This window comes from Prosopis cineraria, unplaced genomic scaffold (genome assembly GCF_029017545.1).
Source record: "Prosopis cineraria cultivar Desert tree isolate PC_DT_omini unplaced genomic scaffold, ASM2901754v1 PC10, whole genome shotgun sequence".
Lineage (NCBI taxonomy): Eukaryota > Viridiplantae > Streptophyta > Magnoliopsida > Fabales > Fabaceae > Prosopis > Prosopis cineraria.
In genome coordinates this window covers 36,247,662-36,272,154 of record NW_026555341.1, presented here as the reverse complement: position 1 = coordinate 36,272,154, position 24,493 = coordinate 36,247,662, and the positions used below count along the sequence as shown (strand labels likewise).

The following is a 24,493-nucleotide window of genomic DNA, read 5'->3' as shown; positions in this document are numbered from 1 at the left end:
AATTCATTAATTCACATAGAGTTAATGAGAGTTATTGAATCATTTAAACCTAGTATTAATGGTTTTAAGAGTTATTGGTTTGCAAGGACCGTTACTATCAAAAAAATTGCAATTATGATGGTGGTTGGGAGTGTTTAATGATCATCATGGTGATTTAATGGCTCAATCGTAACAATGTAGGCTATAAGAACCTTATAAACCTAATAGGCATATTGAATAATGGGAGATTATATTTTTATGTGAATTAGAAAGGATGAGATAGAATATAAGAAAGTATTCAAATGAGGATATTAATGTTTATCCTTGTGGTGAATTGTAATTAACCAAGTTGTACCATTCAAACTTGAGAAAAGCTTTGGAGTTTGTGTTTTGAGGGATAAACTTTGATCTCTCAAAGGTTTGAGGTAACTAAAAGAAACTTTGAGCTATGCTTTTGTGTATTATTAATTAATTGTCAGAAAATGAATTGAGACTCATTAATATTTGTAAACTCATGTTCGATAAAATTTGGCAAGGACCTTGTGATATGTATGCTATATGTGCTATCAATGTTATCTATGAGAATTTATACATCCATACCTACATACATACATACATACATACATACTATGTGACCATGAATGTCATGAGATATGGTGTATGATAAATATAGAAAGTATAATGGAGATAGTTGTAATAAACGTGATTGATGTGATGTTACCATTAGTTTTTGCACACTATGTGTCATTTGTATGATTGGCATAATCATTCAGGCGGGAGTTCCATTATAGGGCGATGCGTAGTTGTGTTAAATTCATGTGGTAATACAGCTTACATTATGATCGAAAGCTAGTTTCGGCACCAACTGTTGGAATTAAGAGGTAGCTATTGTCCCATGATTAATTAGGGACTATCCCATTTATTCTTCGAAAGGCTCAAGTCTAACTAGTCTCCACCAGTTAGGGGTAACCATGGATCACAAGTGAGTGAGTTAGCTTTAGCTAGGGAGCTTCTCATGAGTGGAATGTTTACTTAGTTTGAGTTATGGATGTAGCCACTAAATAACCCTTAGTTCATGTCAGAGGTATCAAGAGGGTATAAGGTTATCATAGATCACCCATTTCGTATTACAGCCACATAGTTGTTATTATTTTGACCCCATATATGCATTATTGATTATATGCAATGATATACGTTTATGCCCAATCACATGATTGTTAGTATTGTGGTTGAGGCGACCCTTTAAAAGATATGCATAGACTAGTTGCAAAAAGAATTAGAATTGTCATTTCCATCTTTAATTAATTGATATGCAATTGTACAAATCAGATTGATCTTGGTTACTGAGTGGATATACTCAATTCTCGTTCTTCAATATTATAGGGACTAGCTCTTTGGATTAGGATAAGAAAAAATGACTAAAGGCTTAGGATTCAGAGAAAATTCTAATAGTAAGCCTCGTACCATTTGTATTATGTGTATTTTGTTTTGTTCATTGTCAACTAGGTTAACATGTGATTCATTTTGACTACTTGTGCTATTATTGAAAATGATTTGAATGTGTATTTTGTATCCTAGGCTATATGATATAAGATTGTAAAGTTTACCTAGGACTTAGATACTAGTGCAAGTAAGGAGTTATATAATTAGTTAAATATGATCGTTGTTATGTTGATTTATGATATTTGTCTCCCTCTCATGTTTTTGTGATTAGGAGGTTGGGTATTGAAAATTTCAAAAATCTATGATTGGTTGGCTGTAGTGTATGTATGAGTTCATAATAGTTCATTGTGTGTGGTTTGAGGGTTGATGTAGGCTCTTGACACTTGTTTTATGAAATGGAGTCCACTAGTTATGTATTGTTATGAAAAATAAGTGAGTTTAGAAATGAGTGTTCATCTTTTGATTGAAAAAATGATTTGATTGTGGAATTAGTTCCATTATATTATCAAATTACACATATATTATATAATGGTGCAAGTAACAAAAGAATATATTGTCCCTAATTGGCAATTATATTATCAAATTACACACATATCAAAACAAAAGAACAAGGCCTATAATAGGAATCTCAATTCTTAAACCTTCAGAGCCTTTTCCCGTCCTTCTGTTCACACAACTACGTAGTAATCAAAAGAAAATTCTAAATCACGTACATGCAAGTTAAAAGTATATAAGATTAAGTATATAAATATTTTTTATTATAAAATACTTTGTATGAGAATAAAAGGAGAAGTTTTTAATAACATATTTTTACTCCTATACTTTTCAAATTAACTTTTGATTTTAAATAAATTGTAATATACATAATTTATTGGGTAATAATTTCAGAAATACAATATGTTATTTAAGTTTTTAATATGCATATGGTAAAACTTATAAAATGTGTTGTTTCATATATAAATGTTAATAACTTATAAAATTGAAAATTGTTGTTAGAATTTTATAAAAAGCTAAATTCAATGAATTTTCATTCTAGAAAATTCTTTTAGAATCGTACTATCATTTTTTGTATAAACAAGTGGTTTCTTTTTGTCATATAATCACTACAGAATAAGAGGTTGTTTGTATTTTAAAAAATTTGAATGAAAATGATAACAATTAAAATAAAACATGTTGTTTATATTTAATTTATGTAGAGATCATGCATATTCAAATAACAATTATGTGAAAGTATGTATGAGGAGGATTGCTTGAGAGATGATAACTCCTTAAATGGCTTTCAGATTTTTAGGAAATTAATTTTATGGCTGCCTGCTGTGGGATACTTTGGGAAACAAAAAGAATTATATTAAACAAATAAATAAAAATCTTTTTTTATTTTCTTCAATTTACATGAGACAAAAAATTCTAAAATAACTTTGGCTAAGAAGAAAAATTTCAAGATATCATTTAAACGTAATTTCCTTTTCTTATTTACTATTAAAATTAATTTTTTATACCATACTATTGAAATTATTTTTAATTTATAAATAACTTCCAATACAAGGTCAAATAAATTCTTACATAAAATGAATTATTTAATTATAAAATGCGATATTGATATGGACGGATAACAATTTAAAAATAAAACAAATTATTATTTATATTTTTGGAAATTAAATGTATTTATTTTCATTATAAAATACTTTTATAATCATATTGTTCCTATTAGTATAACAAATTTTTAATTTTATAATCGTATTATTGTCATATTTTTACTTATCAAATACATGGGGTGTAAACAACTTAATTAGAAAATTCCATATTTGATATGGACGAGATAACAATTTATAAAATACAACAAGTTATTATTTATATTTTGGAAATTAAATGTATTTATTTTATTTAAAAATACAATTATAATCATATTGTTCATATTTAGTATAAAAAAAGTTGTTAATTTCTATAGAATAAATAATCCATCAAAATGCACATGTTTGATTAATTGAAAATAAATACATTAAATACATAAGACTAAATATATGTAAGTTTTTTTCCATTTCTATATACAATCACTAAAAGCATCTCCTACTTTTTAATCACATGGCATGTAACAATATAATATCAAATAAAATATTATTTATTTTTAAAAATTGTAACCGGATAAAGACTACAAAAAGAAACAAGTTTTTTAAATTTTACTTTTGTGGAGATCACACACCTTGAAATAACAAATAATTTTTCATGTTTTAAATTATTTACACAAGGCAATACATTTTAAAAAAATTTTATATAAGAAAACATGAGATGTTAGGTTATATTTTTGGTAGGCACATATAGCAAATTTAAATTAACCACAAGTTGTTTTTGGCCAAAAAAAAAATTAACACACAATTGTTTACTATTTTTTGTTTGTTTACATTGATATGAATAATTTATAAAAATAAAATAAATCATACTTTTATATTTGAATTTAAATGGAAGATAATTTTAAAAATAAAATATGGCATATATATTTTAATATAAATTTGTTTTATTTAGTTTCATTTTCTAATATCATTAAATCTTCCTCTTATTTTTTGTTCTTTTTCATTATCTTCAAATCGAATAAAATGCACGGGGTCTAAAATCTTGTTCATTTAATTGTTTCAAATAGAAATTTTGGGTGCGAATTGTAAACCAGTTAGGTCACCTTTTACGAGTGAGGTTTATATTTTTGGAAGTGGAAGGTGCAAAAATTTACTTGTGCTTCAATCTTGCTGTCTCACAACATTCAGAGAGTCTAAGCAATATTCTTCAGTTTTTCTGCTTGTAAAAGAGTGGTAGACAGAGTAAAACAGATTAAAGGAAAAAATTATAATTTTTAATTCCTGATTTTTTTTCAATTATCAATTCAATCCATAAATTTTGAATAGAAACAATTCAATCCCTTAAAACACACTATTTAAGAATCATGAATTGTGAAATTGATTGCAGTAAGCCCACAGCCACTTTTTTCACTGCTGGTCATGCATCATAACCTATTTTTTATCTTGGATTTCACATCTACATTTTTTAATTTGAGCACCACATTTTTCTTTAATATACAAAAATAAAAAATTGAAAATTGAAAAAAAATTATCTTTCATTTTTTAGAATACGAATATTTTTAGAGAATTTATTAATTAAATAATTAGAAAAACATTAAAAATATTTTTCAGGTAGAAATTAATTAAAAGCATATTAATTAATAACTTTTTTTAAAAAAATAAACTTGAAGGCTTGACTTTTTAACAGTAAAAATAAATAAATAAATAAATAGAATGGAATGGGATGTGGTAGAGATTTGTTCAACTTCAAACCCTCCCAAAAGTAAAAGAAGCAACAAAATGGAAGCAAAAATGAATTTGAATGAAGCTATCAGTGAATTAATAATTCACGTGGCACTATAGTCATAAGAAATTTGATGTTTGATAGGTATGAGTTTGATTTTTATTGTGCCCATATATATGTGTGTGTAAAATATATTCCTCCAAAACTAATTATAATTGTTCTGACAAAAGCAAAATACCTTAATTATTAATCCAACTCTAAAAGTGTCCATAATCGACTTCTAACCACCACACATTTCCCCTAATAAATCATCCTTTTCATTTGTCACTATCCTTCAAGTTTCAACGATAAAGGAAGATCAACACTAGTGAATATCTTGTCTTCGCATTGGCATTAGCATTGCCTATATATGTATATACATGATTATGATATTTACCCACTAACTTTTTTTAAAAAATCGTGAATAAAAGTTTAAGAAAGTTAAATCTCATCAATTTATCAGGGTCAAAACAAACTTTTTCACAATTTAAAAACCTTCACATAATTATTTTTAGATTACCTATTAATAAAATCAAATTTATTAAAACCAGATAGGATTGGTGTTTTTTTATTAATTAGATCAATTTATTGATACCGATTGATTATTAAATATTGAGAAACCTTTGTGAAAGCAACGTACCATCAGAAATCAAGGATAGGTCTAGCCGACCATTGCAAAGTGACATGTAAGACATTCACGCACTCAACTCAAAGCGGTGGCCATTTGATTTTCTTGGCCTTGCTCGTTTAGTCAATGGGTGATGCCAAAACGTACCAATTATGCTCGTTAATTATCCATTTAATTTGGTGAACTAAGCTCTTATTCTTTTGTAATTAGTTGGTGAAGACAACTCAGGATTATGACTATTGTTATTATTACTTTATCTGCTTCTCATTGTAATGCTTTTCATGAATTGGAAAGCAAGTATGATGCTTACGTTAAGAATGAGCAATGGTTCTTATACATATTTGTGGTGAATTGTTTCTACTAAATCTGAATTTTCTTTATATTTCAGATAAACAAATTATCCCAAGTTCAAGAGGCATTGGATTTTTTTTGACAAGAATTATTTTGTAAAAATAATTTCTTAATTTATTTTATTTTGTTTATCTAAAATCTTGAGTTTTTGGCCTTTTGAATTTTGAATTTTAAGAGCTTCAAAAACGGTGGTCTTAAGCAAGATTAATTTTCTTTAACCAGGATTTATTTGCCAACATTCAGTAACCAAGACCTTTATTCCTCTACCGTTTTGAAGTTGAAGCTTTATGGCATTTTATTCCTTGATCCACTGTGTTGATGTCCATCCAACGTTTATCTGGGCTAAGCCTATATATATCTGTGTATCTAGTGTTCTCAGTGCTCGGCTCTTGAATTTTTGAGCCTCTTCTTCCCTCCTGCTCTGTTTGTATTGTCTAGGTGTTTTCTTCTATTGCTCTTTGTAGTTTTGTGCCCTTATTTTTCAAGATGAGCTTGTTTAATCCTGGGGAACTGTCGTGCGACTAACAATATGTGGTGAAATAGCTCTTAAGGACAGTGTCCTTGGCACGACTCAAGCTAACACTCTTCTCACTGTTCTCTACAATCTTAAGAGTTATTATGGCGTCTAATGCCAAAAACATCATCCTTGAGAATGTTTCTAGTGGTTCTAATAGAGATGCATTCATCCCTGTTGCAATGGCTGTCCCTCTTTCGAAGTCGTTCCTAGACATTTCAAAGATAGAAATGTTTGATGGCAAAAACTTCAAGCATTGGTAGGAATGAATCTTCTGATCTTCATAGTGTAGCTTCTGCCCTTAGTCAGGTCGAGCCATTTGTTGATGCTAAGCAAGCTCATAGGAATGCTTAGACTCATGCGAATAAGGTATGTCGGCACACTATCATTAATAATTTATCTAATGATTTGTTTGATGTTTACTATATTTACAAGGAAGCCATTGAGATATGAGAGCCCATGGAGTCTTTAGTGACAAAGTATATTGCTGAGGATGTAGGCAAGCAAAAGTTTATTGTAAAAAACTACTATAGATGGGAGATGAATGAGAACAAATATGTAGAGGAGTAGATCAATGAGTTTCACAAGCTATTGGAGGAACTTTGTGTTGAGAATATTAACTTACCAGATGAATTTATTGCTAGGATTCTTATTGAGATGTAATGTCATCTCTAACATTACCAAACATACAGAACACAAGACACGAAACACCATTATGATAACCAAGATTAATTAAATTCCTTGTATATGATTATCATAACACAGGTTATGAAGAAGTTTAAGAAATCGGGATCCCAAGAAAACTCTTTTGGAAAATCTATTTGAGCTCAAACTATAGTTTAAGAAAAATTACACAAGATAACAGAAGCATATAAACCCATAACAAGCTTAAGAAACATAAATGAAACAATTTGAAAAATTTTAGATTTTTCTCTATCTATCACAACACAGGGCTCACCCGCTGAGGTAGATGGCATAGAAAGACTACATCCCTCTCTATGTATTGCACCGTGGTGTGCCTGTCATGCATTGCAACACATGCTGTCATGACAGCACTTTGGAACTAACTTTTGAAGCGTGCCATTTTACCATTCGACATCTAATTTGAGCAATTCAAGCGTTTACATATAGCTTTTTGAATTACTTAGCTATTGGCACTAGTCTCACACCTAAACATTAAACCAATTAAAAGTTGAACATCCGAACACAAAATGATCTATTTTCCTTCCAAAACAACAACCAAGATGTCCAAACTCACATATCAAGTGCTAATAACTTTAGAACCACTTGAATCAACTTAAATAGACTACAAACAACCTGATTGCATAGTCAAATCACAATAATAACATTCCGCACAAAATTTGGCCATCAAAGCCCCAAATTTAGCATAAACCCAAGGGCTAAAACAATTCACAATAATAATTCTTCTAGCCATTCAACACACAATTAATACTTGCATGAGTATCTCGACCTCTCACAACCATTACATTATAATTATGACATTCCAGGTTGAGATATCCACAGTTTATAATATAATTATGCAAGTGACAACAAAATGGCTTTATGATCCTAAGTTGGCAAAAGCATAATTTATTTGTTACAAAACCAAAAGAGAAGGAGCTATACAATTACATATCCCTCAATACTTAACAGCACCTTCCTTCCTATTACCCCTATTAGAGCCTTCACCTGAATGCTAAAAAATATAACCACAGGATGAGTTGAAGACTCAGTAACCAAATAATCTAAACAAACTACTCGTGTGTGAGAACAATTAGTGATCATGTGAAGGAGCATTAAAATATATTTTATACATAACAAGTACACACACACATAGCTATTCAATGGAAATATACATGATCAACACTCCACCTTTATATCCTTCTTATATCTTCCAACTAAATTTATGGGTTGATAATTTGATAGAAGTGAATCCATGTGATTGGGATGGCTTAAGCTTACCAATCATGGGAGGTAGCCTAAGCTAAATGTGCCTTCACCCACTATAGACCACAGATTCCCCCTTTCCACGAATATCCAAGGTGTCGAAGCCTAATCTATCTTATATAGTATTGGAACTTTCAAACAATATATATACCTATACACTGGAGCCTTTACGGTGCCAGTGTACTATATAGATTTTCAAACAATGTCCCTAACACCATACTAGGGTCAACTCCTACCCTTTCACAATGATCATGCCAAACATATGCTCAACAATTCCACGCATAATCATAACATATAATTTTCATTATAATAATTATTTTCACATAAATCATAGAATTTCACAAATATTTATACTTGAATATAGGATTTAGCCTTCAAAACCACAATGTTCAAAACATAATTTTCCATTCCATTTCACATAAAGTTTCTAAATCATAATCATTTTATATTAATACTATACCAACACAAAAAAAAAAGATTATTAGCTTTAATAATTACCATATAACCATCCAAATACGCAAATAAATAGCTTAAACAATTTGGTTACTTTAACCCTGTTATTACTAAAAGGGTTATCGTGATTAATTAATAGCCCCACATGTGTCCACTAGCGTAAAAATACTCGATGAATATTTAATCTACAAGATTAAATATTAACTCATCGATTCACACACTAATTAACCCACTTTTTAGCATAATTTTAGGTATATACTTTATCTAAAATCTTACTTTAATACTATTAAGTCTCCTAACACACTCCATTAATCTCATTTAGCATCCAAACACTCTAGTAACACTAATATTCTACTCATATTGCTCTTAAATTTCTAAATTCTACTTAAGGTTCATCTAAACTCTAACCAAAAACTCCCAATTATTGCACAATCCATAAACCTATGTTTAAAAGTTTGATTTAACTCCTTAACATCTTAACTAAGGCAATAAGCTCAGTCACAACCTAAGGAAAATTGAAATCAAGCCTCAAACACCCCCAAAAGCATATAAAATTCACATATGGGAGGAAGGAAGAAGATAGAAAGCTTACCCAACAATAATCAAACTTCAAAAGCTTTTAAAATGGCATTGGAGATCAGTATTAACAGTCACAAGTCCTTCCTCCTTCACTCTTCTCATTTTCTTTCTTTCCCTCTTTTGAAATCAGATGCATTTCACATCTAGTTTAAGCCAGAGTTTGGTCATGCACTATGGCATATGGCACAACAAGTGCTATATGCCAAAATGGCCTCCCACTTGAACCCACTTGACCCGTATACCATTATAACTTATTTCCCAAGCTTTTCAAAGGTTCAAAAACTTTATTAATATCCAAAAAATATCATTAATTTATTATTCGCTTATTTTTACCAATTCACCCTTGATTCACATTGATTTGGGTAATTTAAAACAAACCATGACTAAAAGTGGTAAAAGATATTACATTACTTTTATAGATTAATTTTTCAAGATATACTAAAGTATATTTGTTAAGAAATAAAGATGAGACATTTGAAAAAATTTTTTTATATAAGGAAAAAGGTTAAAAATCAATTAAATAAAATAATTAAGAGAGTCAGGTCAGACAAAGAAGGAGAATTTATTTTATTGAATGATTTTTGTGAAAACGAGGGGATTATTCATGAAGTGACACATCCATATGCCCCTAAGTTTGTTGCAAAAAGGAAGAATAGAACCTCAAAGGAAATGATAAATGCTTTGCTTGTGAGTTCTTCTACACCTGATAGTTTATAGGGTGAAGCTATTTTGTTTGCTTGTTTTTTTACAAAATAGAATACCTCACAGGAAAATAAGAAAAACACCTTATGAATTGTGAAGAGATTCCCCCCCAATCTTAAATATTTGAAAGTATGGGGATGTCTTGCAAAAGTTATGTTACCTGATTCTAAAAAGAGAAAAATTGGTTCTAAAACTTTCGATTTATGTTTATTGGTTATATTGAACAAACTGCTACTTATCAGTTTTTGGTTTTAAAAAGTGATATTCTAGACCAAAATACAATTGTTGAGACAAAAAATGCTAAATTTTTCAAATATATTTTTCCCTTAAAAATTGAGCATGTCTCTAAACCTGTTGAAAATTCTAATTTTGAACAAAATTCAAATGGGAATTTAGTTTTAAGGAGAAGTAAGAGGCAAAAAAAAAGAAATTGATTTTAGAGATGAATTTTATACTCATCTGGAGCAAGATGAACCATTGAATTTTTATGAAGCTATATTTTCTCTTAATGCTAGGTTTAGAGATAAGCCATTGATATCGAAATTGATTCCCTAAGGAAAAATAAAACTTGAATTTTGGCAGATTTGCCTCAAGGGTCAAAGGTTATTGGGTGTAAATGGATTTTTAAAAAAAAAAATTTAAAATGGTTTAATTGATAAATACAAAGCTAGGCTTATAGCTAAGGGTTTTACATAAAAAGAAAATATTGATTATTTTGACTCCTTTTCTCTTGTGACTAGAATTTTTTCTATAAGAATTCTTATTACTTTGGCTTCAATTTACAAGCTTTATATTTACCAAATGAATGTTAAACAACTTTTTTGAATGGTGATTTGGAAAAAGAGATTTATGTGGTACAGCTTGAAGAATGTGTGGTTCCTGAGTAAGAAAATAAAGTTTATAAACTTGTTAAATCTTTGTATAGCTTAAAATAAGCACCTAAACAATGGCACGAAAAACTTGATTAAGTTTTGACAAATGGTGGTTTTTCTACTATTGAAGTAGAAAGATGCATTTATACAAAACTCGTGAATAATAATTGTGTGATTATATGCTTTTATGTGGATGAAATTTATATACTAATCTTTGGCTCCAGCATGTATGTTGTGAATGAAATCAAAAATTTTCTTTCTTCAAACTTTGATATGAAAAATATGGGTGAAGTTAAAGTAATCTTGGGTGTGAAAATCATAAGGAATGAGAATGAAATTTTACTTTTTCAAGAACATTATGTTAAGAAAATTTTCAAAAGTTTGGACATCGTGAAGATGCTCCTATGAGTACTCCTTATAATTTAAGTGTGCAATTAAAAATGCACAAGGGTGACCCAATTACTCAATCTAAGTATGCACAGATTATTAGGAGTCTATTGCATTTGATGAATTTTACTAGACCTAATATAGCTTATACTATAGGCAAATTGAGCAGATATACCCACTGTCCAGACAGTAAACACTAGAAGGCTCTAGTAAGAGTCTTGAGATATTTGAGAGGTATTATGAATTATGGTATATTCTATAATGAATTTCTCACTTTAGTAGAGGGATATAGTGATGCTAACTAGATCTTAGATTCAGAAGAGATAAAGCCCACTAGTGGTTATATATTCACTCTTGGTGGTAGTACAGTAACTCAAAAGTCTGCAAAACAAACAATCAACATAAAATTCTCTAGGGATTCTAAGTTTGTTGCTATGTAACTAGCTGGAACTGAGGTTGAGTGGTTGAAAAACTTCTTAGCTAGTATTTTAATATGTGAAAAACCCACACCATCAGTGTCTTTGCACTGTGATAGTCAATTTGCAATAGCAATGACCAAAAATAAAATCTGTAATGACAAAAATAGGCATATTCAATTAAGACATAACATTATAAGGCAGCTGCTTAAAGATAGTGTTATCTCAATCGATTATGTAAGATCAGAGTTAAATTTGGGGAATCCATTAACTAAGCCACTGAGAAAGAAATTTATTATTGAAACATCGAAGGGAATGAGACTTAAACTTGTATGAAATTAACAATGATAGCAACCCAACATTTGTCATTAGAGATCCCATGAAGAAGGTTCAATGGGTAAGAACAAGTCACTCATTAGTTTTGCTAGCACTAAAATTCTTGGCCTTTCCTATGATTTGAGAAAGTGTTAGAATATATTGATCGAAGGTTGAACGAAACCTCTTAATGTTTTTCGTAGTCTTTATATATGGTATATTTATTGCGCACACACACACACATATATTTTGTTATATATATGTGTAAAATTAAATATAAATATATAGATTGAAATATTTATATTATGGTAGTGATATATATAGATTTAATTTTCTTTCAATTATCATATATGCTTTATCATTTTGGCCCTTCTAAATAAATTTTTTTAGCTGCACCCCTGGATGTATGTATATAATATTTGTATGTGCGTAATATATATGTACATATACGTATGTGTGCGTGCAATTGATTGGCACCGGTTATTCACAAGAAGAAAATAGAAATGCTTATGCATTATTTGAAAGGGAAAAAATGGGAAGTGAGAAAATAATTTGAGAAAATAGAAAGAAAAGAACATATCCCATGAGAATTAGATCATGTACAATTTAAATTTTTTTGATAGGCAGTTCGTAAATATTTTTATAAGTTCTTTTTTAACCTAAAGCATGCATGGCTCTAATAAGGCTTAGACTCAACTTACCTAATTTTGTTATATAAAAAAAGAAAGAAGAGAATAATATATTAAAAAGAAAATATTTTTTCTTCTTTATATATATTTGGGTAAATGGGACAAAAACTATAAAGGAAAGAAAAGTAACTAATTTAACAATGATAATCACATCAAGGTGCGTGATAAGAAAACATGTGGGTATGTTCCTCCTTTCCCCATTAGCTTTTCTTTCATTTTTGTTCTCTCTTAAATTAAATTAATGGTCACCTGCAATATTGATAGACTGATCTGATCAGAAATCAAACAGATAGTTATTGAAAACAAAGATCATGACAATCCAAAATAATTAGAAGAGTCGGTTGTATGTATTTACACGTTGTTCAGGATTGTTGTTGATTATTTAGAATTCGATTATGGCATTTTACACTTTTCATATTTTAAATTAAATAAATTGCATCAATTAAACCTATATATATATATATATGATAATTAAAAGGGCCCACATGTATAACTTGAGCGGAATCAGTATTTGATAGCACGAGTACATATATAGTATATAATAAAGTCCCACTTGGAAGAAGAGTCAAAAATGGATAATAAAAAGAGAAGAAACATGTCAATCTGTGGGAGAATAAAATAATAGAAGAGTGAGTTGGGGTAGTGTCAGTTGAGTTTCAGAGAATAATGATGGCACTGTTTGCGTGTGGGAATGACGAAGCTTGATGCTTTATAAAATAATGCCAACCTGCATGCAATTTGATCACAAGTGAAATCAAATCATACACGCTTCCTCTTCCCTCGCTGTACACAATCTCAACATCAAATTACCATCACTAATTCCTTTTATATCTTGTACGGCTCAAAATTATTAGTGCCAATCCTAAATAAAATCATTATTTCATATTTTTCACAATAAGTTTATTGGCTTATAAATAGTGATAAGATTTGATAAATATATCAACAGGCGTGACTTTTAATTATAACCAACTGTTTAAGTATGATATCTCAAGTTTAAATTTATGTAAATGTAAAAAAATTTTTCAGGAGAGTTACTTTTTTTTTTACCTATATTTGAATCTAACATTCATGTTTTGTTTATTTAATATTTTTTAAAATGTTTTATTTTGCAATAATCAAATTTTTATTCTCTTGAGTTTATTTCAATTTTCAATTTAGTCCCTCAAATTTCATTTTTATTGATATGATTTCTTAAATTTGTCTTTGATTTGGTTCTTATTATTTAAAGAAGAGAGATAACATTATTAAACTATATTAACATGAATAATGAAATATTGAGGGTAGTAATGTAGAGTAATAAAAAAATGTAATTATGTAGGTAGGAAAAACATAATTAGAAATTTTAAGAAAATAAAAGTGCTTGCACCCAAATTGTAAATTTAAAAACTCAAGCTCAACTCAACTTAATTCACTTCGCATTCTCACGTCCAAGTGAATTATTGTAAGGAAGCTCGAGTTCTTCCGTTTTTGATTATATGTTAGATTCTTTTATCTTTTTGAGACCTCACGTCTTTAACACGTCTCATGACACTTTTTTTTGTTTTTGCTAAACAAAAAGAATAAAATATAACGTAAGAAAAAAAAGAACTAATTTATTTTTATTTAGTAATATATACATTCCAACTCATTGATATAATTTACACGATAATTTAATGAAATTTGAGGGATCAAATTAATAATTGATATACATTTAAGCAACTGAAAATTTTATTATTTTTATTTTATTGATAAATAATTTGTCATGCGAATTAGTGTTACGTAGTACTGCTCTAGTTTGAACTTTGAAGTGATGGCTGCGTAGCAGAGAATGTGAGGCATTGAACACGCGTGCACCTAACCAAAGCTACCAAACCTTTTCCTTAATTGTCAAGTACAGACACGTAGATATATAAGCCCATGTGTTTTTTCAATATTCCTCACATTTTGAGATCCTTTACAATATTTTTAAACAATTCAACTCATGAAACATAAAGTAGTAAAATGAATTATAAATAACGTTTTCCAAATTTTTGACAAAACAACGGAGCGGTATGCTATGAAGGAGTAGCTTTCAAACCGTAGTTAAGCATGCCTCATGATATTGACCCCTTTTTTGTTTGGGCCGAACTGATTTTGACCCGTTGGGTAAGAGATAATTAAGCAGAAAGATTAAAGATATTTTATTCACTTATAGTTAACTTGTCAGATAAAAATACCGATATTTAATGTATTATTATATTTATATTGAATTATTTAATCATATAATAACAATAAGGTGGCGAAAGAACTGTGGTCATTGAGAGGAAAGACAACGAAAAGAAAAGGATACTGAGGTGACGACCGGAAAAGATGAAGCAAATGGTATTTTCGTTGGAGATGCGAGTCGATTCCGATAGAAAAGGACCCTTCGTACTTCTTCTCTTTCTTCTTTTGCTTCTAATCCTTCCCAGTATTTAAACTCTCTCTTCATCTTCCATTCTTTCCTTTTCTCTTGTTTCAGTGAACCTGTTCTTCTTCTTGTCGGTTTGAGGATTAAAGTCTTAAACTTTGAAAGCTAAAGCTTCGGAGATAAGTTCATCTTCGGTTGAGGGTTCTCTTTGTTTTGTGATTATGCCATAGAAGTGTTGCTTAGTTAAACTGGTATCCGAATGCATTATTCATGACTCAGGCATCGGTTAGTCGGTGGGGGTCATTAGCGTTTGATTATAAGTTTTGATCTTACTTGGTTTAAGTTCATTACAGTTCTTCGTTGTTGAAATGTTCAAAATTGTTTGTGTGTAGTGTTTTTTTGGTAAGATTTTGGTGTAAATAGTGGTAGATGGGTCGATGGTAGATTTTCGTCGTTGTAGTTGTTGACTCCTTCGATATTGTGTTATTTCAGGAGGATCTGCTCCTGTGTTTTTTTTTGGGATGTATTGGTCATCATCAATAAGAAAATGAGTGTTGAGTAAAGAAAAAAGACACAGGAGAATTCATAATCTGATCATAAGTTTGTGACCCCTGTCTTCCTCGGATTGTGTTTTAATAATTATCACTTCATTTTATATTTTTTAATCTTAATACTTCTTAGCAATCGGCATTCCAGTACCAGAGGAAAAATATTTGTTTCTTTTGGCTTTCTGAAAGTAAAGTTGTATACTGGAGTAAGGAGGAGGAGGAGATTTTTGCTATACTTGTTGAGGTGCTGGCTAAATTCTCTGTTGGGGCCATTGTATCTTATGGGAATACCTGATAGTTCATTACTAGATCTGGTAGAAAAGGTTAGATCTTGGGTTTCTTGGCGAGCAAGTGATCTGCAATGTTTGTCTGACCAATTTGATATGCTTAAAAGTAGCAGTCAAATGTGTTGCAATTGTCAAAGAAACATCAATGAAATGTTCCTCAAATACAACTGCAGAAGTTGTGGGCGTTGGTTATGTGGGAAATGTGTTGAAGGTTGTGATCTTAGCAATCTTGAATCTGAGGACTGTGCGTTTAGGAAGACAATCAATTCTTGCAAATTTTGTTCTGATTTTAAAGGGAAGTTTAGTGATACCCAAGAGAGTCCAAGACAAAGTCCTGAGCCACCATCACCATGTTTCAGTGTTGAAAGTGAAAGGACCTGTTCTCCACTGAATATTGAGTCAAGTAAGAGCTATCTTCAACCCCAAGATTATGCATATGTTCCCGATGCCGTGATCAGCAGGTGTATGGCCTTGTCTGGTTCTCCGCCTGCTCAAGCAACTGCTCTTCCATCTTCACGGAGGTATTATATTCTGGTTTTTATTAGAGGAAGTGACACAGTGGCATGTAATGTTATTTCCTTCGGAAAATCTGGTTTGCATTATTATTTTGTTTTCTCATCTATACATGGATTAAGAAACAATATATTTTATTATTTGTTAGTGAATCAATTTCTGAAGGCGTAAATGCATAATTTAATGAGTTTGGTTTCATCCTTGACTTTGCAAATATTTTTACTGAAGCCATGTGTATCAATGTAGGAATGATGGAAAAAGGATTGCTGATTCTGGGAAGCATCTTTATAGCCCGTCAAGTACATATTGCCATAGTGGTACTGATACACATTCTAGTGCTAGAGCTAGCCATGTAACTTGCAACTATAAGTGTAGGGGGTCAGATTCTGTTGAAAGCCCCTCTAGGATTGATTTTGCTTCCAGTAGAGTTGGGCTTCCTGTACAGTGGGGGCAAGAAAGAAGCCCCATTTCTCAGTACAATGGTCCCTTTGGTGAACAAACTATGGCTGTTTTAAGTAAGCCTGAACAAGGGACTGCAGATTCATATAATACTGATTATTTTTCTGATGACTTGTCATTTTTCTGGAGCCAGAATGAGAATTCTCAGAGGCCATTGGATTTTCAAAACAATGACACTATCTGGTTTCCTCCTTTGCCTGATGATGAATATGATGATACAGAAGAAAGTATTTTTGCATTTGATGATGAAGATGATGATATCGGTGATTCAAGTGCCTTGTTCACATCCAGTAGTAGTCTGTCTACTGTGTTTCCATCAAAGGAGAAACATAACATAGAAAATAAAGAACCTTTAAAAGCTGTTATACAGGGACATTTTAGAGCTCTAGTTTCACAGCTTTTACAAGGAGAGGGTATTAAAGTTAGTAAGGAAAGTTGTTCCAATGACTGGCTTGACATTGTTGTAACAATAGCATGGCAGGCTGCCAACTTTGTAAGACCAGATACCAGCAAAGGAGGCAGTATGGATCCTGGTGATTATGTAAAGGTTAAATGTTTAGCATCTGGAAGTCCAAGTGACAGGTATGCTGTGATTCAAATGCTTCCTGCATATTGTATAGATTTATGCTATTTTCCTTGGAATTTTCTGCAATTAACCATTAAGATTTTTCTGATTTTGGTTTGCAGCACCTTCATTAAAGGATTAGTTTGTACAAAAAGTATAAAGCATAAGCGCATGACTTCACAATATAAAAAGCCTAGAATACTTCTTTTAGCAGGAGCACTGGAATATCAGAAGGCTCCAAGTCAACTGGCTTCTTTTAATACTTTGTTGCAGCAGGTGACTTTTTTGTGCCCTCTTGTAAAGTTAAGTTTCTTGTATAAATATAATTTTAATTTTTAAATGCTGGCAGGAAAATGATCATATTAAGATGATGATTTCAAAAATTGAGGCTCTTCGGCCGAACGTTTTGCTGGTAGAAAAAACTGTAGCTTCATGTGCCCAGGAATATCTGCTGGCAAACGAAATTTCACTGGTGTTGAATGTTAAGAGTCATTGCTGGAGCGTATAGCCTGCTGCACTGGTGCTCTTATCACTCCATCAATAGATTATTTATCAACAGCACGATTGGGGCACTGTGAACTATTCAGATTGAACAGAATGGTAGAAGATCATGAGACTGCCAATCAGTTCAACAAAAAGCCATCCAAAACCTTTATGTTTTTGAAGGTTGTCCAAGGCGTTTGGGCTGTACGGTAACTTCACTGTGCTTTGCATTATTAGTTTTTAAAATCATTAATTCACTATTCAGGAACAAAGGCAATGCATTCTCCTTTTTGTTTTTGAATGAAAAGCATAACATTCTCTTACATGCATCTCTTTTTTTTTTACAGTAAGCTACACGTTGGTATGATGTGATGGCAGATTATTGATTTGTGAAATTGGTTCCTTTGTTTGATTTTGGTTATTATTGTAGGTCCTACTGAAGGGTGCATGCCGTGCAGAACTAAAGAAAATCAAGCATGTGGTTAAATATGCAGTTTTTGCAGCTTATCATTTATCTCTTGAGACATCATTCCTTGTGATGAGGGTGCCACCCTTCCTAAAAGGAGATCAAGACACTCCATAGCCTTTACAGAGGGGATTTCTGCTGACAATGACATATCTATATTTTCTAACGCTGATAGTGCCACTATGTGCCAGTCAGAGGCTGATGATATGGATAGGGTGAAAGAATTAATGGTTCTTCAATCAAAGATTGAAGGATTGGGATCAGAATTAGAGCATCTTAGTGAACTTAAATCTCCTTCTAATGCAAGGATGATGGGTTATAGTGTTGGGAAGGTACTCTCTAATGCATGCCATGATGACTTAATAGATAATTTGACTATAGAATCATGTTATTTGAATCAGAGCAATGAATCAGAGGGAGATCCTATGCCTCCTTGTTGGAGAGACTATTGGCAACCAGATATGCAGAAAAGCATGTTCAAGGGGTGAGGCAGCAAGGTGAAATTAGTCAATTGTCTAAAGATGAAAATGGTGAGAAATATGGAAATGAACTCTCTGGTAAATACTTTTCTGCCGCTGATGGTAATCAGAGCATATTGGTGTACTTTTCTAGCCACTGTGTGTCCAAGGGAATGGTATGTGAGCACACAAAGCTGCTTCGGATAAAGTTTTATGGTTCTGATGACACGCCTCTTGGAAGATATCTTCATGAGAATCTTTTCAGTCAGGTAACTTATATGGCTTGTTTGGTCTATATTTATCACACAAGTTCTTGTTTTTGCTTTGTATTTGGGTAGTCACTTGCTGTGTTTGGTACTTGGTACCAACTGTCAATTTGGAGTGAAATGACTTTTCTTTTCTCCTCAGACATCTCACTGTCAGTCTTGTAAAGAGCCTATGGAGGCCCACGTTCTGTGTTTATGCACCAGGAAGGAAATCTTACAATCAAGGTTAAGCACCTTCCGTTGGCAAAATTACCAGGGGAAAGAGATGGCAAGATTTGGATGTGGCATCGATGCCTTAAATGTCCTCATATAAATGGAGTTCCACCAGCAACTCGAAGAGTGGTTATGTCAGATGCTGCCTGGGGCTTGTCTTTTGGAAAGTTCTTGGAACTTAGCCTCTCAAACAATGCAACTGCAAATCGAGTTGCAATCTGTGGTCATTCTCTGCAGAGGCATTGCCTCCGTTTTTATGGGTATGGCTTTCAGACAGGGAATCCATAATTGATTATGCTTTCGTGTGTTAATTTAGTTAATCAATGACATTGAAATTTGATAAACATATTGATTTATTACAGTTTTGGAAGCATGGTTGCTTTCTTCCAGTATTCCCCTATTTATATTCTCTCAGTACATCTGCCCCCATCCGTGTTGGAATTTAGCCATAATCAGGAGGGTGGATAAGAAAGGAGGCAAGAGAGGTGCTCTAGAGAAACTGTTGCTCATATTTTATTTAATACTTGTTTAAAGTGACATTAGGTTGTAGGTTTTATTTTTTATTTAATCTTGTTGACGTTTAAATTTTAACTTGCTCCTTTCTTTCACAGCTTTTGGGCAAAATGGAAACATTGTACGGGGAAATATCAGATTTGCTTGAATGCATGGAGAAGCGTGTATCTTTTGGTGCTGGGTATGAGCTGTCTGATACCTGTGACATTCATAACAACATAGCGGAGCTCAAAGATATAATTAGAGAGGAAAGAAGTGAATATCATGTGAGCACACTAAAAAAGCCTAAAAACTACATCCAATTTCCATGTATAATTGTTATGTTAGCGTACATAGCCCCATATGTGGAAGTGGTATTACTCTTACGTGTTTATATTTATTTCTTATGTTCCTTTTTCCTCCTTTTCTTTTCTCTGAGTGTGTTCATTTGTGTATATAGAGTCTGCTAGCATCAGCAACTGCAGAAACCTCACAACCAAGGAAGATGGCTTTAGACATTCTGGAATTAAATCGCTTAAGACGTAACCTTCTGATTGGTTCACATGTTTGGGATCATCAGCTTTACTCTTTGGACTCTTTAATAAAAAAGATTTCTAGTTCCAAGTTCAAACAAGGAAATGAATCTTCGGCAGACTTTAGAGATTTAAGAGTTGACTTATGTCACAAGGATCCCAATTTTGACCATGGGCCTGAGCAGTGTAGCCTTCAGCCATCCAATTTAACGGAATATCCTGAAAGTTGTATTCTTAGACAGATGGATGAGCATCGTGATCCAGGTTCTGAAGCTTGTACATCTCATACAGACAGAGAACGCTTGCTTTCAGATATTGACTTTGTTGTCAATAAAACATCTTCTGATTGTCTCCCCTCTCAGGAATCTAATCTTTCTGAGAAAATAGGTTCTGCCTGGACTGGAACTGATCAGTCTCCTTCAAAAGTTGGACCTCTTCATGCATTTCAAGTAGATGGTAGTCTACAAGCTGGAAGTACCAGTCAGTCTGAATTAAATGAGAAGCCCCCTTTTAGAAGGTTGATCCAGCCAGTGAGAGTTCATTCTTTTGGTTCAGCATTAAGAGTTCAAGAAAGAAGTCGGCGAGCCTTACCCCTCTCATTACGGTTGTCAACACTTAGATCTTTTCATGCTTCTGGTGATTACAGGGATATGGTTAGAGATCCTGTTTCTAATCCATTGCAGACTCACTTTCAAATGTCACCATGGGAGGTGCAGAAGCTAAATCTGATGCTGAGCTCCAGACCACTATTCATCTCCTCTGCATGTCATGTGGCTGAAGGTGTGCGGTTGCTGCTTCCCCAAACACATCATGGTGATAGAGTTATTGCTGTTTATGATGATGATTACTCTAGCATAATATCTTATGCCCTTAGTTCTAGGGAATACGAAGATGGGGTTGCACATAAGTTGGATCTACATTGTGGAAGCTTGATTATGCATGAAAGAAACAGACAATATTCAGCTGCTTCCTTTTCAGCCCAGCAGTCTGTTGGTTCTTCAGACTTTGAGTATATCCATCATGGTGGATATGGGTCAGAAGATGCTCCATCATCTATTGCCTCTCTTCTAATGGACTCCAAAAAATCTTTACACTTGAGAATTTCTTTTGGTGATGATTCTTTGGGCGCTGGAGGAAAAGTGAGCTTTTCTGTCACTTGTTATTATGCAAAGCAGTTTGATTTACTTAGAAAAATGTGCTTCCCTAATGAAGTTGATTTTATACGTTCCTTGAGCCGCTGCCATAGATGGAGTGCACAAGGAGGAAAAAGTAATGTATATTTTGCCAAGTCTTTGGATGATAGGTTTATAATTAAACAAGTCATAAAGACAGAACTCGATTCCTTTGAAAAATTTGCACCTCAGTACTTTACGTACCTGATGGATTCCCTTAGTTCAGGAAGCCCAACTTGCCTTGCTAAAATTCTTGGTATCTATCAGGTGAGCTTTCATTCTAGGGTTGTGTCTGCCTGCATCATGAAGCTCAATATTGTTAATTTTTTTTTTTGGCCAACAGCTCTACATTGTGATATTGATGTAACTGTTACATGTGTAATGGCAGGTCACTGTCAAATACCCAAAAGGTGGGAAGGAAACGAAAAATAGATCTGATGGTAATGGAGAATATCTTCTATAAGAGAAATATATCTAAAGTATATGATCTTAAGGGCTCAAAAAGATCAAGGTACAATACAGAAACAACTGGGACAATGTTAGACATGAATTTGTTAGAAGCATTGAGGACAAAGCCCATATTTCTTGGGAGCAGGGCAAAGAGACGTCTTGAGAGAGCTGTATGGAATGACACAGCCTTTTTGGCGGTAAGCTTCATTTTGGTTTCCAAACCAGCTCTAAATTCTTTCAAGTTCGTTACTTAATTTTTAGTTCGTGAGCCTGAAATTTTCTAGAATCTGAAGGTTCTTATGCAGTAGACGAGAGCATGATAAATTGCACAAGCATATAATGGTTTCTCGTTGTATGTAGTTTCTGAAAGTTTGTTCCTTATCTTGTGCCCATCCTCGTGGTTCATATCAAGCCTAACATTACTCTTTAGAGGTATCAGGAAATGGGATATTGAGAGCTTGACAATTTTGCTGTCAACCTACTTGGGGAAGGGAAGGTACTCCCTTTGGTTTTATTTATAAGGTGGAGAGAGAATAACTTTTTTGGTTCTATTTTATAAGTCATGTCATGAATTTTTTATCACAATTTTTCTTTTTTATCCTTTATTAAATGTTGGTAAGAGAAAGTGCATTATTATTAAAGCATTTATATTTAATAAAAGCAAAGCTAGAAATTTATTAAATTTTTAGACATAGTTAATAAGTTTTAAAGTTTTTTCAGTTCTAGTAAAATATGTTGGAAGTGACTTGTAAATAAAAGCTACTCCTAGATGTTGGTTGAGGATGTTACTGACATTGTCGCGTGATTGAGCAGTCAGTGGATGTGATGGATTACTCGTTGCTGGTAGGGGTGGATAACGAGAGGAAGGAGCTGGTGTTGGGGATAATAGACTTCATGAGGCAGTACACATGGGACAAGCATTTGGAGACATGGGTTAAGGCCACTGGGATACTTGGTGGTCCTAAGGATGCTTCTCCCACAATTGTTTCTCCTAAACTCTACAAGAAGAGATTCAGGAAGGCCATGACTACCTACTTTCTCACTCTCCCTCATCAGGGGTCATCCTCCTCTGGCTAATGTATTATAATTCTTTTTCTGAGCTGTGTATTGATTCTTCAATAAGAATCTCAGTGTTGGGTGAGGATAATTGTACATACGTGCATGGGGAAACTTGAAGAGTGATAAATCCAGACTTTTGATTTGTGTATGATGGGGGAAATAATAGCCTTGACCAGAACTTGGAACCAAGATTGCTCAGGATAATTGTGCATTTTTCTTACTGTCTGCTTCTCAAGCCACACTCCTAATTCACAGTCTTAGATGTTAAAGTTTTAGAGAAAATTGTATATAGGTACCATTGAAGGAACATATTTACATATAAGTCCTTCAAATTAATCAGTAATATTGGATATATTATGGTTGTCCCAGAAAAATTATCTTATTGACTTCTAGTAATTTGATAAATGCATTTTATGCCTTGGCCATATACTAATACCTCATTTATGGGGATCTCTGGTACTGTATATAGGATCTCTTATACACCATCCATCCTATTTTAAAGAGAATTTTTTTTAATTTTATTTGTAAGCCATGTCATTATTTTTTATCATGACTTTTTTTTTTACCCTCCATTAAATGTTGGTGAAAGAAAGTATATGTTATTAAAATATATATATTTAATAGGAGTAAAGTTGAAAATTTATAAATTTTTAGATAGAGTTAATGAGTTCTTGATTTCAATTAAATATGTTAAAATGACTTATAAATAAAATTAAAAGAATAATTACTTCACAAAAAATTAGTCAATTTAGTTAGTAGCATTGAATTTGTATTATCTCTTTATACCTAATTAATTAATATGAAATAATTCAAGGCATCTTTGTAAGACCAGGGAAAATTTTGCAAAGATAAAAAAAATAGAAAAACTACGGGTGTAAATTTCAAAGGACAAGTTGTTATAGTCCATGGAATCCAAGTTCTAAGAAAAGATTACATCACATTAATTTAATATTGAGGTAGACTTTGATACGTAACTAAAATTATCATTCATTATTCCTAAGGAAAAAATTATGTATAGATCTCGTGAAGTATATTTATTTATAAATAAATCTTGTAAAATTTAAAATTCACATTTAAATTTCTTAGAACTTGATTGCAATTTGAATTTGCATACAAAGACAACATTGTCTCCATTAAAAATATTCAAGTTGCAATTGTAAAATATTGAAGTGAGTTGTAAATTACTAATATAACAGTTGTAAATAATTAGTATTAAATTTTGTTAGCAACACGCAAAGTTATTATTGTAAAAATTTAAAGAGATAGTTATAAATTATTGATAAAGTAATTCTTAATTATTTAATTGATATAATGTATTTTAATAGAGGCATTAATATTATTTTTTATTTCAATTTTAAATTATACTCAAGTCTCGAAAGTTATAGCTATGATTTTTAAATTTTGTAAGACTTATTTATAAATAAGTTTGTTTCATAAGATCTATGCATAATGTTTCCTATTCTTAATTTTGTTGATTTCATAGACTATATGACTACGCTCGACTAAGATGATGCTGGAGTGTTGTGACGTTGATCCTCCAATAAGGAAAGTAGCAC

General features: G+C 31.9%; 1 protein-coding gene across 1 annotated transcript; it reads left to right on the top strand.

Moving 5' to 3' along the window:
• Window positions 1-14,878: 14,878 nt before the first annotated feature.
• LOC129322130 (putative 1-phosphatidylinositol-3-phosphate 5-kinase FAB1C) lies at window positions 14,879-23,157 on the top strand. Its single transcript, XM_054968205.1, is given in 18 exon segments — window positions 14,879-16,329; window positions 16,568-17,362; window positions 17,468-17,621; window positions 17,695-17,830; window positions 17,833-18,000; window positions 18,003-18,037; window positions 18,259-18,361; window positions 18,364-18,776; window positions 18,779-19,021; window positions 19,161-19,212; window positions 19,215-19,491; window positions 19,594-19,688; window positions 19,691-19,716; window positions 19,843-20,010; window positions 20,184-21,695; window positions 21,817-21,852; window positions 21,854-22,075; window positions 22,692-23,157. Coding segments are annotated over 18 exon segments (5,226 nt in total). The 5' UTR covers window positions 14,879-15,802; the 3' UTR covers window positions 22,956-23,157.
• The last annotated feature ends 1,336 nt before the right edge of the window (window positions 23,158-24,493 follow it).